Source organism: Phoenix dactylifera, chromosome 2 (assembly GCF_051530095.1).
Source record: "Phoenix dactylifera cultivar Ajwa chromosome 2, Ajwa_hap1_PhDact_Kaust_v1.1, whole genome shotgun sequence".
NCBI lineage: Eukaryota > Viridiplantae > Streptophyta > Magnoliopsida > Arecales > Arecaceae > Phoenix > Phoenix dactylifera.
The window spans coordinates 5,392,822-5,406,919 of NC_143191.1; the positions used below are offsets into that span (position 1 = coordinate 5,392,822).

The 14,098-nt window shown below is 36.7% G+C and overlaps 2 protein-coding genes across 7 annotated transcripts; both read right to left on the reverse strand.

Moving 5' to 3' along the window:
- Positions 1–1,702: 1,702 nt before the first annotated feature.
- On the reverse strand, positions 1,703–8,249 carry LOC103704386 (Pathogenesis-related thaumatin superfamily protein). Of its 3 annotated transcripts, none has more exons than XM_088715090.2 (3): positions 5,952–8,249; positions 4,461–5,130; positions 1,703–2,006 (listed from the first exon to the last, which is right to left on the reverse strand). In XM_088715090.2, exons 2-3 carry the CDS (start codon positions 5,078–5,080, stop codon positions 1,877–1,879), a joined length of 750 nt encoding a protein of 249 aa, XP_088571216.1. In that variant the 5' UTR covers positions 5,081–5,130; positions 5,952–8,249; the 3' UTR covers positions 1,703–1,876. The 3 variants fall into 3 exon arrangements, with proteins under 3 accessions (XP_088571216.1, XP_008785871.2, XP_088571217.1); XM_008787649.6 differs by lacking the exon at positions 5,952–8,249 and adding an exon at positions 5,739–5,929; XM_088715091.2 differs by lacking the exons at positions 1,703–2,006; positions 5,952–8,249 and adding an exon at positions 5,739–5,930 and having other exon boundaries at positions 4,457–5,130.
- Positions 8,250–8,386: 137 nt separating this feature from the next.
- LOC120103746 (RNA-binding (RRM/RBD/RNP motifs) family protein) lies at positions 8,387–13,108 on the reverse strand. Of its 4 annotated transcripts, none has more exons than XM_039132697.3 (3): positions 12,951–13,108; positions 9,280–9,759; positions 8,387–8,735 (listed from the first exon to the last, which is right to left on the reverse strand). In XM_039132697.3, the coding sequence occupies exons 2-3, from the start codon at positions 9,733–9,735 to the stop codon at positions 8,583–8,585; spliced, it is 609 nt and encodes a 202-aa protein (XP_038988625.2). In that variant the 5' UTR covers positions 9,736–9,759; positions 12,951–13,108; the 3' UTR covers positions 8,387–8,582. The 4 variants fall into 4 exon arrangements, with proteins under 4 accessions (XP_038988625.2, XP_038988629.2, XP_038988628.2 ...); XM_039132701.3 differs by having other exon boundaries at positions 9,280–9,756; positions 12,951–13,107; XM_039132700.3 differs by having other exon boundaries at positions 9,280–9,756; positions 12,938–13,107.
- Positions 13,109–14,098: the final 990 nt, after the last annotated feature.

The window sequence follows — 14,098 nt, forward strand, 5'->3', positions numbered from 1 at the left end:
TGTTACCAGAAACCTCCTTAAGGAAATGAATTTCGTTCTTGAGGCAGTGCTCTTGCATGCCTTAATTGCAGATATGCCTTTCTTATTTCTCTTTCTAATTATATTATTTAAATTTTAATTATTTTCAAACTATTTGCAAATATTAGCATGTTATTTTTTTTTTTCCAACATAGTTTTCCTTGCAATGCCTTGATTGTTTGCCCCTCCTCCACATTGGGAGCATTATTGTCCTTGTTATGCTTTGGATTTGCCATCCTAGAGAACAAAAGAAGACTTAGAACTATAGTTTTGTTAGTGGCTTCTCAAAGGTGTATACAAGGTGACTTAGAACTATAGTTTTGTTAGTGGCTTCTCAAAGGTGTATACAAGGTTTTTAGCAAAAAAAAGATGTATACAAGGCAAAGAAAGGGAAGTTGGTTGTTCTTTCAAAAAAGAAAAGTTGAGCGTTGGCCAGGAATTACCTCTCTTGATTGTCTTCTTTCTCCTTTGAAGCTGTAGAGAAAACGAAGTACTGAAGAAAAAGGCACACAGAGAAGTAGGATGGTTTAATTTATATGGTGCCTTTGAGTGGGCTGGTATGGGTTACATACAGTGGGGCACCTCAGTTTTCCCTTCCTACCCATGCGTACACAGTTGAAGAGTCCAGGACTGAAACTTTTGAACCCTAAGGAATTCATCCTGGATCTTCTTTTAGGCTCTTAGAAGCGGAATAGCGAAAGTGGAAAATTCCTAACCCTCCGTATCCATGGATTAAATACAATAAGCCTGCATTCTGTTTGGTTCAGAATATTTTATTCGAGAGGTTAAGTCTGAATGCTATTTGGTCGGAAAACTGGAATAGAAATAGTTTGGCCAAGTATGGCTGAATGTCAGAAATGTTCTTGTTATATTTTTCTGTGTACAGTAATGATAATGTTATTTTATATCAAAAAGAAATTAAATTGCTAGACGTGTTATTCTATATTTTTTGTGCTACAATGATGACAATATTACTTTGTGTAAAAAAGATTTTTGAATATTTTAATTTTAACAAAAATATTAAACTAATCTCCAATTTCAGTTGGGAGAGAAAAGAAGAAAAATAAAAAAAAAAGGAGGTTAGGATGGGCAGTTTTGAGAGAGCGAGACAAGAAATATGTTGGAGTAATTTATTTCAAGTTAAGTGAAGTAACTACACTAATTGCTAGTTTGATCAGGTTAGGTTAAGTCTAGGTTAACCGGACTAAATTTCTATTTTTTTGTTAGAATATCCGGGTTAAGTCCTTTTTTATCCTCCTTTGGTCCGCTTGGAAACATGGGCTTAAAAAAAAAAGTCTAAGCTTAAGATTGGTTAAAGTAGACAAAACCGATGAATAACACCATAACTAAAATCAACTGTGGTAAATATAATTCTATTGATATGGAAATCTTTCTACTCCATTGATATCTTAAATATAGAGATGGATTTATTCCTCCTCTCACATTATTCAAAGATAAGAGAATAATTATTCTTGTGTTTTCAATGGTGTCAAAAAAAGGTCGGACTTCCTTCATTGGAAAATGTCGAGCTTGGACTTCTTTTGGAGGATGTTAGATAAATGTCCTTAGACTATGATCACGCAGGAAAAAAAAAAATATTATTATTTTTGAGTATATTAATTTTCTACAATTTTATTTTAAGCAATGTTTTTAGCACTCTGCTCCATATTTCAACACCAACAAATATTGAATTTTGTATTTCATAAAGAATATTTTTTTTGAATAAAAGAAAGAATAATTTATTTACAGAGCCCAATCCATTGAATAAATATCAAGTGTGAAGCAGAGGACACTAAAATTTAGGTATGCTCCTAAACTTCACACTCCAAAAAAAAAAGAGAGGAAATGATCATTACTCTTATACCCAAGACCACAGACTCACCATGCACAAAAGCATCAGAACGAACCATTTACAAATCAGTAATGCAGATCGGCTCGAGCCGCTGCAAATCAACCTATTATCATGATATGTGCACACTGTTTGTTTCCTGCAAAAATCGAATGATGCATCTCAATCGATAATCATGTTCGACAACAACGATGAGCAATATGCTTCCTATTGCAACAAATCATGACCAAACATTCTTGCAGATGGAAAGATACTACAGAAAATATAATGAATTCATTAGCTGTAATCTCAATAATTAAGTCACTGTTATGGCCCAGAGTAAGCATTCAACACAAACTAAGTGTCAAAATCTAAAAACTGCAAGCAGATTTAATCATATTACACAGTGCAGCACATAATAACCAGTGCATGATTTTGGAGGCTACTTGGTTATTTTGAAGCTTCTTGCCTTGGAAAAATCATAGACATATGGATGCACATACTTATCATGCTCCCAAAATCATTCAATCTGCTCTTTGCTGCAAAACTTTGGCTCGCAATTCCACTTTTATCGTTATGGACTGGTACCAAGATCGAGGCCTAGGCAAGCCGCGCTTAATATCTCTATCTCCTCTTTATGATTTTACAGATTAGTTATAGAGACATTTACCCGATGATCCTTGATAGATATCGCAACCTCTATGTATGGCATCCCTCCAAAGGTGAAAATGATAATATATAAGAACCCAATTCTAAGATTTTGTTCTTTAAATTTGGAGCCAGAGATGTGGACTTTGTCTGTGGAGTGACCCCAGGGTAGGACAAAAAGGAGGCCTTCCTCATCCTCTTGAACCTTGTGGGGCCGGATGAAGACAGAAGGTGTGGTAGGGCTGGAGCTGATGGAGTTGGCCACACGGTATGTCAAATTGGCTTTACAAGTCAAGGAGACCCAAAGTGCTATGATTGAAGCCCTAATTGGACCACCAGCTCTTGGTAGGCTTCCAAGGCTAAGATTCAGATGGATTCGACACTCTCCCACCACCTTTCTCTTTTTCTGTGGAGCCCATATATGTTTCCATGAACGCATGCCCTCAGAAGTCACCACAAACTGGACGCATTCAAGCATTTCCATTGATGGTAGGCAATGAAAGATGATCATCACTAGCAAATTTCCAGCAAAGAGTGAGGAAGACCCAAGAGATTGGAGGGCAAAGGATGGAGAAGTGAGAGGAAGGTTGTGTCAATGACCCAACTGAAAGAATTCTGATACAGTGAAAAAGCTACATTTTTTCTTTTATAGGGATTTCAGCATTTTGAAAACGATTTATAGAATAATGACATGATCAAACAATGTTTTTTTATATAATAATAGTGGTCGATATTGGGTATAGCAACAATCATTATTTTATTTTAAAAAGTTTGATAATGAAAGATTTGACCAAGCAATTAACAAGCACTTAGATGACAGGATGTTTTAGAGAGGATGGTATTGATCTTATTACATTCTTAACATTTGTACAGAGTGCTTGCTCTGATGGTATCGCTCCTTTCTTAGGAGAGTTCGGTTTTGACCCTTAAAATGGATGGGTATATAGGATAAACAAAAAATAAAGCTTAAGATAAGTCTCTCTTTTTAAAAATAAAAAAAAAAACAGATTTTTTTTTGTTCTATCCTGCTAAATGTCTTTTTCAGAAATTTTTTTTTGGCAAACTATTTTTTCTTTTTAAAAGAAAGAAACAAAGATGTATTAGCAAAAAGACAGAATAAATTTATTCTACTTTAACCCTGGCAAAAACTATTCCACGTTTATTTTATCAAGAGAGAATAAATTCATTCTATTCCTTCATGCAATATGAGAAGCCAGCAATGGAAGCCAAGAAAGAATAAATAGAGCAAAATTAATATAAGAAGCAAAGCAACTCCTACTATTTATAGAATTCTGATGCAGTGAAGAGGCTACATTTTTCTTTTATATGGATTTCAGTGTTTTGAAAACGATTTGTAGAATAATGACATGTTCGAACGATGTCTTTTTGTATAATTATAGTGGTCAATATTGGGTATAGCAACAATCATTATTTTATTTCAAAAAGTTCGATAATGAAAGATTTGACCGAGCAATTCACAAGCACTTAGATGATAGGTTTTAGAGAAGATCGTATTGATCTCATTACATTCTCCACGTTTGTACAGAGCGTTTGCTCTGATGGTGTCGCTCCTTTCTTGGGAGGGTTTGGTTTTGACCCCAAATTAAATGGATGGGTATATACGGTAAAAAAAAATAAAGCTTAAGATTAGTCTCTCCTTTTAAAAATTAAAAAAAAAATCAGATTTTTTCTCTTTTTGTTCTATCCCGCTAAATGACTTTTTCAGAATTCCTTTTTTGGCAAACTATTTTTTCTTTTTAAAAGAAAGAAACAAAGATGTATTAGCCAAAAGACAGAATAAAGTTATTCTACAACCCTGACAAAAACTATTCCGTGTTCATTTTATCAAGAGAAAGAATAAATTCATTTTATTCCTTCATGCAATATGAGAAGCCAGCAATGGAAGCCAAGAAAGAATAAACAAAGCAAAATTAATATAAGAAGCAAAAGCAACCCCCATCATTACCTGCCGGCGGCGCAGAAGGTGATGATGTAATCCCCCTGGCTGCACGTAAAAATACTGGTAGGATCGTCGTATGCATAGCTATAAGCCGTCGGGCAAGACTCCTTGAACTTCTTGGAGTAGAACGTCGGCTGGCAGGTGACCGGATTCCCGTACACTCCCCTGCAGCAGTACTGGTCGGTGTCGAACACGTCGCACGCGCTCCGGCACGCCACCGTCTTCCCGTCCGCCTTCACGGCGAGCTCCGAGGGGCAGTTGTTCCTCAGGTCGCTGGTGCAGCCGGCGGCGGAGCAGTTGCCCCCCTTGCCGTTGACGGGCGTCACCGTCATCGGCAGGTTGAAGCCGTCGACGAGGCTGACGTCGTAGAAGTCCAAGGAGGCGAGGGTGAACTCGGCGAGGGTGGCGGGGGGTTTGCCGGCGGCGCCGCACTTGAGGGTGGTGCCGCAGGCGCCGGTCTGGCACGAGCCGTTGCCGGCCTTGTCGAAGTTGCACCCGGTCCGGCCCCAGATCCGGCCGGACCACCCGACCGGGGCGTTGAACACCACGGACTGGCCCCGCCGGAGGGCCAGCCCGCCCCCGTTGAAGTTCTCACCCGGGGTGATCGCCGGCCAAATCGTCGTCATGCAGTCGTTCACCAGCGTAAACACTCTTGCCCCCTCTGCCCATTTTGCCCCTGTAAAAAAAGAAATTAGAAATTTAATTAAGAAAAAAAAGGAAAATTGTAAAGATAAATATAATATAAATAACTCTTTTGCTTTCATTTCTTTATCTAAGTTAAAATAATAAGAAAAATAAAAATAAGTTCTCCACATTTTTTTAACCAAAAAAAAAAAAGTTAAAGTGAACGAATAAATGAATAAAAGGAATTTAATGCAATTAATTGAAGCCTATTCAATAAGAATATTGAGAAAGTTACAAAACTACGAATCCAAGCAACAAATCAGCTAATTATGATACCAAACTACAGAAGCTATGATCACAGAGAGGTATGCTTATTTATATTTGAAATAAAGAAGAGTGCTGCTATAGAATGTATGGTTGTAGCCACCAAATCTATGACTCCGAGGCTCCAAGGATATGTTCCAGGGAAAAAGTACTGGCTAGGATAAGAAACTCATCAGCAATGAAGCAGACACAGGAGGACATCTCATGGAGCTTCAAGGTACTATAGAAGAAGAAGAAGAAGAACAAGAAGAAGAAACTATAGCTCACCCGAGAGACCAGAAGCAAGAAGAAGATGGCTTAAGATTGAAGGCATACAAGGGGAAAAAGGACCAGTACCTGATGAAATGAATAAGAGGACTGTCAAGAGAATTCTTCTATGGGTGTAATCCATCTCCCTTCAAAAAAACAACACCTCTATATCCCTTTTTCTCCAACGATAGGGAGAAGATATAACTGTAACTCGTAAATAATATATGCAGCACAATACAGTATAAATAAGGCGGAGAAGGAAGAATACGTGGGGATCGATTAAGGGATCAACAGGGCTACCTTTGCTTGTGGCAACGGAAGGGGAAGGAGAAAGGGGAAGGGGAAGGGGAAGGGGAAGTAGATTCCTTTCCTTCTTGCTTTGTTTTGCCCGTTGCCGCTTTGGTCCCGTTTCCCTTCTTGCAGGTTCCTTCGGATCCTGTTCTCACATTTGTTTATTCTTTTGTTTTTGTCTCGTTGAGCTTTAAAGAAGTCCCAGGTCCCTGACGTGCCCACGGCTGAATGGCTGATAAACAAAAATATTCTTACGCGTTTGCATTCTAGAAATAGAAAAGCTTATCAGATTTTCTTTTGTTCTTTCCAGGGACTTGTCGGAAAACTTACAATATCTTTGGGTATGCTTCTATATACAAGTTACCTACGGGGTTGACCAAATAAAAATATTTTATTGGTTAACATCAAACAAGCCGGTCCTATGCAATCTAAGATGGAAGTATTTCCGAGGTTGGAAATTATAACCTGATATGGTTGGGTTTACACATAGAAAAAAGAAGATTAAAAAAAAAAACACACGGCTGGGTTTCCTTTGGACTGGTTGGGCTTTTTACTTTGTTATTTCACTTTTTTTTTTTTTTATATCATGTCTGATAAAATGTGTATAAATTCCTCCACCATTCTTTAACACCATAAGCTCATTAACATAATGCAAAACCTTTTGTGCAGTAGCTAAATCCTTCTGTTTTATTGATAATAACCTCTACATTCTCTATCTAATTCATACTTTAGAGAGATATCATCAATTTAGGGTAAAAGCGCAACGAGCAATCTAGACAAATAATAACAAAAAAAAACTCGGGTTAAAAATAAATTAGATTTAAGGTCTTCAATCAATTTTTGGGGTAACAAAATTATCTTAAGTGTCTTTTCACTTTGAACCAATCATGTCTATACAATGCACCAAGAACCCAATAAAATATCAGAAATATTAAAGCTATAGGAATTTTGGAGCTCCATTTGTCCCTAAAAAAGTCATGCCTTTTACCAAGGAACTCCAAGAAAACAGGGGGTCTGCTTTCATGTTTCTCACTCGTATTCTATGATGATAGGTCAATGTCCACACTCTCCCAATACCTCTCCCCATCTATCAGTGAGTAGAAAATATGTCCAAACTTCTTATGTTAAAAAAAGATAATAAATATATATTATTTCCTCCATAATTTCCACTTTTTATAATTTCCACGAATCCCTCAATGGCAAAGCAACGCATACACACACATACCCGGGAATGGATGAGTTACATGCATCACGCATTCTCTCTGGTTAGCCATGACAGAAACAAGCATGATACACTTAAATACCAAATAACCAATGTCTGCTCACTGCCAAAAAACAAAAAAGAAGGCTATTTATCATGGTTTCTTACTTGGTAGATTGCAATTATAGCTCTCGATTTCTTTTTTTCTAAATCGCATGACATTTGAATTGCTGGAGAGCTTAAGCTGGATTAATTAGTTATGTAAATTAGCCATACAATTGTTGAGTTAGGCTTGGAATTTGCCTGTAAATATGCTTGAATTGAGATAACTTCCCGATGTCAATTTTATCCATTTATGTTCCCCTTTTCCCGACTTCAAAATGTAAATTACGATGCTGCAAGTCTGTAATACTAATTGAAATTTACATGATGCTTATCCTAACCACACATTCAATATCTTTTAACTTAAAACTTATATTAATTTTAATATTAATTAGACCACAAATTTTGCTATTTAAGATCTTAATAATCAAGTTCTTTCTACTATTATTTAGAACATTTTATTATGACTATATTACATGTGATATATGTTCCAAACTTTTCAGGCCTATGTTGTACAGGAAATGGCACACCTAAATATTTCTTGTATGATTTCGTATCTTCAACCATTGTTCCCACACAAGAAAGATGAGCTCCATCTTTATTAATTGCAACCATGTTTCTCTAGACATACCTTTTCAACACAATATTACCAAATCCCAGATCATGAGCAAAAAGAAAAACCCTCTCGCTATTGCTCAACTGAGCCCACAAATTCCTATCCTTTTAGATATTCCTGCAATAAAAGCGGATCTAAATAGATCTGGATGAGCAATGGCAACAAACACAGCACCACAGCCACAACCAGACATCGCTTGTGTATGTATCAGAAATATCTCATCAGCAGAAAATTAATAAACTGCGGTTTGGAAGCATCTCACCGACCGAACATAAACAATTTGTGAACAACTTAAATAGTAGGTGAATAATATTTTGTTATGATCACAAAATAATATTTCATTCGATCCTTTGCGCAGTAAAAATTTAGGAATAATTATTAAAAAAATTGAAAACTCAGCTAGAATAGTCTCACTGTCATGAACGAACTCTATAAAGACATGCAAATGGAAGACAACATGCTAAATGATATCATCCACATTCCCTGTTCTACCAACTATGGAGCAAGCATCAAGAGTTCTGAATCTAAGAAAACACTTGAGAAGACACAGTTTGATTGATTGATGCAATATGTAACATCGTATTCTTCTATATTCCTAATAAGCCATAACGTAACTATCCAACATAATAGTTCCATATCCATATCAACCGTACAGATGCTTCAAGAATTCACTCAGAATGATCCATACAAACTATGAAATGCCTTAAATCAACAATAGTGCTCACTCATCAGCGAGTTTAACACCATAATGGCGAGCCAAGCAGGAGGCAGCTCCATCTTGCATGATATTTTCTATCATCTCAAACTTCTTGAAGTTAGACTTCAGCAATTCTGCCTGCTGCATTGCAAGCTTCTCCTCTTCTTCCAGTTGAAGCTGCAATATGCAAATAATGAAGGATGAAAGGCATGGATTAAATGAAATCAAAAAGGCCACTCTCCATCACATACATTTGAAAGCAGTTTTATCCCTACCATTGAATCAAACAGCAACCTGAAGATTTCTAACAACGATAAACAACCAACTACAGAAAATAATCGCCAGTATAAGAACAAGAAAACAACCTTTCCCCAATAACTGAGGTTGGTTATGACACTACAAGTGATTCAACCCTCCCACAACCTTGTTTTTATTTACTTATCTGTATTCCAATACAGACTCCGTGATATTGTTAACTAGATATATAGAAAAATATCAAGAATGACAGAGAATTCAAACAAGTCAAAATCCACAATTTTCTAGCTAACCAGATGGTTACCTTTATCAATAACGAGTGAATTCTAAATTGGATACTTAGGAACCTCCCCATCACCTAAGCTAACACAACATGGTCAATGCTCCCTTAGATAGATCCATGCATAAGAATCTTCAACGAAATGGATCATACTATGAATGCTAACTCTTAAACACAAAATATTACCTTAACCAAGGCCAAAGTTTCTGCCTTGTGTCTCACGACCATTTCCTTAAGCTTCTTCGCCACCTGAAAATCTGGATCAGACGGGTCCACCCAACGAACTTCTATCTTCCTGTCAGGTGGTGCAGGGCGGTCGGCAAACATCTCTGCCCTGGCGCGCCGGGCCCTGATAGGCCTTGGCATTCCAGACATCATGAACGGAAAGTCGGTCATCTCAGTGATTATGGAGTTAGCCTGCTTTGCATCCTCCATTTCCACCAGAGCACACTGTGGGATATTATAAGGTATTGTGTAGTTTGGGATAAACTCCACATTGACCACATTACCAAATTGACCAAGCGCCATTTTGATGACAGCAGGTGTAACCTTATGAGAAAGATTGTCGAGGAACACCGTCCTCCTCACTTTCTCCTCAAATTCAGCATAAGCCTTCCTGGCCTCCTCTGTATTAGTAGACATGTAGGTTGCTGTCTAACCTTCCTGCTGAACAAATTGAAAATAGGAATGCAAGGATGAAATGAAATATAGAGGAATAATAAAAGGACATGAATGCTAAAAATAATAGAAGCAGCTCAAGCACAATATGGATCACACAGAGAAGGCCACCTTCATTCAATGTCTAAAATAGTTGGTCAGCTTTAGAAGAGAAAAATGAATGTCCATTATCAATGGGAACGATAAGCATTTGCCTAACAATGATGACAACGACATCGAATAGTGAATTTATAGTATTCCACTAGTCCACTCAGAGACAAAATCACACTATAAAGGAAACCTGTCTAGTAAAACATTGGTCCGAATCAGTCTGATGCTGGTATTAATAAGTGAAGCTTCACTAAGAACAGTACAATCAACATTATGGAAGGATAATAAAAGATATTATCTGCTTGTTACTCAAAGAGCAAAATTCAAAGCCGAGACTGGAATATAACATTAATGAATGATTGCATTCTAAGATATCAGAAACAACACAATCTTCCAACTATTTCCCCCGTCTTTATGTCCCACCAGGGTTCATCACTCCCTTTTGAAATCACAAATCAGATAGAGACATGAAAGTGGAAACACAGGAAAAGTCTGGCATCGTATAGGAAGAAATTTGGCCTATCTAAAATATACTGTGCAGGAAAAGGATAAGAATAACAGGTTCCTGCATTCAGAAAGAAAATATCGATTTTGCATTTACCAAATAAGCCTGCATTAAAATGGGTCAGATATAGTGTCTTGAATGTCCTAAACTGATGACCAAAAAGGTCATTTTTTTACATAGGCAGGCATTAGTTTCAAGTAAAATAGACAGTGGTGAAACCTTTGGTGTTTTCACCATAGAGGATGGGCAGAAATAAGGATCCAATGATCCAAAGTTTATGATGTTCCTAGAAAACACAATGGGAAAAAAAATATGGTGAAAACCTAGACATAGAACAGAAAATAAGAGTGCTGACCAGCATAAAGAGGAAGAAAGGTTAACTACATCAAATCATCGGCATAGAAGAACTCAGCTTCAGCAGAGAGGTTGAAGTTGTCAGCACATCTCAAACATGAAGTAATCATGTTCAGGAGTTCATGAAAATGTTCAAATTTCTAATGCAAACCTCAATCAGGTACATACTCCACAGAATGAGAGGTAAATATAGGCCTTTAAGGGACCTTCCTACAGAACTTTCCATTATGTTTTAAAGGTAACAGCTTCACTATCCTTGTATGGAGACTCCTAAGCTTATTCGATGCTGTTAACTCAACAGCAGTTTTCTTTCACCTACTTACCCTATTTCTGTTGGTCAAAATCCTAAGTCCTGAACTTCATAACCAAATTATAGAAAACCCTTGCAAACCTTGAATCCCTGAGATCTAGCTTTAACCTTGTTATACCATCCAGCTATTCATTATCAACAACACGTCACTTATAAAATAACAGGTCCATGGAATATTTCTAGGCATTATATTGATTAACCAAAACGTCCCACTTCAGCAGAGACATAGATGATAAGTAATGGATAGACTTAATACGGAAATACCTTCCATATTTCAATCTCCATTGTCCACAATAACCTATACAGGGAATTCAAGTAGATACGTCACATATGCTTTCCTTCAGAATGCATTTTAAACCTAAATAAGTCCATAGATTCTACATCATCTCAGAAAAACCTCAAACAACACTTTACATTAATTTTTCAGATTTCATCATGCATCAAAAGGAATCGGAAACTTAACTGAATTCCTCTAAAAAGGAAGACACCTATAAAGAAAGAATCAGATTCAAGGCACAGAGACATGCAATAGAAGAACTCTAACCTTAAACCATCAAAATATATATTATACATGAAATAACCCACAAGTTTCATCACATCAATTTGGGAATTGTGCACCTTCTTGGAAGAAGAATATCAGCAGTTAATGAGTGCTTTCATCACTCCAGCAGTAAGCTAGAGAGGAAATACTAGGTAAAGCTTCAACATAATTATGCATAAAAATTGTTAAAAACTCTCAGAGAAAACTGAGAATTAAGTGGACATCTTTTGATTATCAACCAACATAAACTTGAGCCTTATTGACAATTCTAGCATTTAAAATCATATCAAAGAAGCAAAGTTGTTTCTGAAAAACATATCTAACCATGTGCACCAACTATCTACAATAAATCCAGCCCAGGAATAACATGAATTCATTGAATTTTGGGTTGAGTTCAAAGGATATTGGGAGAGATTGCATTAACTTTTTCTATGGGTGGTGCCACGCTATCCTGGCATGTCACAAGTAAGATTTCTATACTACACCATCCTAATGACATCTCCAAAATTCTTGCCAATAAGCCCTGAAAAATGTAAATCAACATTTTCCAAGCCATCTTTGCTTTTTCTTTGATCTTGCTCAATGAGCTCTCAGAAACCAATCACAACAAACATTTACCATGTAACCTCTAGTAATTACAAGAAAACTTTCAGTTAGCCCTTCCAATGACAGCAACATTGCCAATAAATTTTTTTGGAGAGATCAGCTCCTGGATTTAACATAAAAAAATTTTAAGAAGTGGAGAAAAATAATGAATACTCATCTGTACCACACATCAAATAAATCATACTCAGCCAAACGTAATTAAACCGCAAACATGCAAACAAATCAATCAACAGCCGTAACCACAACATATGCAAAAAATTGCACGAAAAGATTGATTCAAACTCTAAATTTGAAAAGAATAGCAGCAAAGACTAGTTAACTAGGAAAACATATGCCCATGAGCAGTTCAATCTCTAGAGCTTACCATGAGGCGGATTTGAGAGAAAAATCTTTAACTACATGAACAATTATCAAATATAGCTAGGGACAATTTTCAGTATACCAACTAAATTTTAAAAATTAAAAGCAACAAACGTAATGAAGATTAGCAAAATTTAACTAAATGTTGCTAGAAATTCTAAGAAAAGCCGAATTTTTGATTAAAAATGAAAATTTCACAGCATGAGAAGATGGGTCAGCTTAACCACCCCCTTTCAAATCCCCACACCACAACTCTGGCCTTCGCTTTATCCTTCCCCTCTTTCTTAGATCCCCAATAATAAACAGAAACAAAACAAGAAACAAGAAGATCAAGAAAACCCTAAAAGATCTCAAATTTTAGAAACTTCTCCAACGAGAGAGAAAGAAGAGGGAGAGAGACCGTAGAACGATACCCGGCGGCGTCCAATCGCCGTCGAACCTTGAGTTCGAGCCCTCGAGGTCGCGAGTGCAGACCTCGGAGTGTGGAGGAAGGGGAGAACGGGATCTCGATACCGAAATGCCTTCGCGCTTAAAAACCCCCAGATCCCAAATGCCGGACCCCCCGAGTTCAAGTTATTGCTTTGTCCAAACCGTCCGGTTCTCGTGAATCTGGATGCTTCGAACGCATCTCCGGTTCAACCTGCGGCTTAAATGGCTTTCTAAAATTCAATTAGAACTCGTTTGATTTGCACAAGAGCGCATGGTCGCCAGTAAAATAAAAAAATTATATAGAATATAAAAAAATTAATGTTTATCTACTGAGAATTGAGATAATTTTTTTTTCAAAAATATTATTAAACTTTTAGATAAAATGAGGTAAAATTTTTTTCTTTATTAAAAATATAACATGTATTTTATACATTTTTTTTGTAAAAAAATAGATGCTCAACCACATATATGTCGCTCTGAAATGTACCACTTTTCTATTATCAACTAAACATGCGAAATCACTTTTTTGGATATTATATAACCAGATAGTAATTTTTCAAGAAAAATATCTCAGTGAAAGCAAATTCTTTCCGCAAACCAAATGAGCCCTTAGTATTTTCAGTGAGAATAAAATAGGTTGTTTATTTGGATGTAGATTGAACCTGTTGATAAATCAAACAGATCATATAATTTAATTGGCCGGTCTAATTTAATTTCTAAAAGTATTTTTCTAAATGATATATTTTTTCGACAATATCCAACCTAATAATCTTACAACTAATTTATTCAAGAAAATAGCCTTCTCCAAACTTTAAGATCCCATGTGAGAATCCAATTAGCCAATTAATCCAACACCCACCTCAAGGAAGCAGTTTGCACCACTGTAGCTATTATGATTCTAACCTCCAGGCACGAATAGTTTATCCCCCAGAGGAAGTCACCGTAGTCTTACAAGCCTATGTCATAAATGAGAACAGTTTAGGATTTGCCGCTGCTAAACCGGTTTCCAAATCAGTGATACGTTGCTGCATGTTGTCAAGCCCATTGGGTGTTGTCATGATCGCTGAATGAATTGCGCAATGGGTTCGGGTTGGATCTTTCATGCCAAAGGATAATTAATCTTCTTTCACAA

Excerpts from the sequence above, each read along its gene's own strand:
- LOC103704386 (XM_008787649.6), bottom strand. The coding sequence starts at position 5,793 with ATGGATTACACCCATAGAAGAATTCTCTTGACAGTCCTCTTATTCATT. Across the intron at positions 5,131-5,738 it reads CCTCTTATTCATTTCATCAG|GGGCAAAATGGGCAGAGGGG; the intron begins GTACTGGTCCTT and ends CTTTTTTTACAG. Across the intron at positions 2,007-4,460 it reads ACCTTCTGCGCCGCCGGCAG|GAAACAAACAGTGTGCACAT; the intron begins GTAATGATGGGG and ends CGATTTTTGCAG.
- LOC120103746 (XM_039132697.3), bottom strand. The coding sequence starts at position 9,735 with ATGTCTACTAATACAGAGGAGGCCAGGAAGGCTTATGCTGAATTTGAG. Across the intron at positions 8,736-9,279 it reads AAACTTTGGCCTTGGTTAAG|CTTCAACTGGAAGAAGAGGA; the intron begins GTAATATTTTGT and ends TGCATATTGCAG.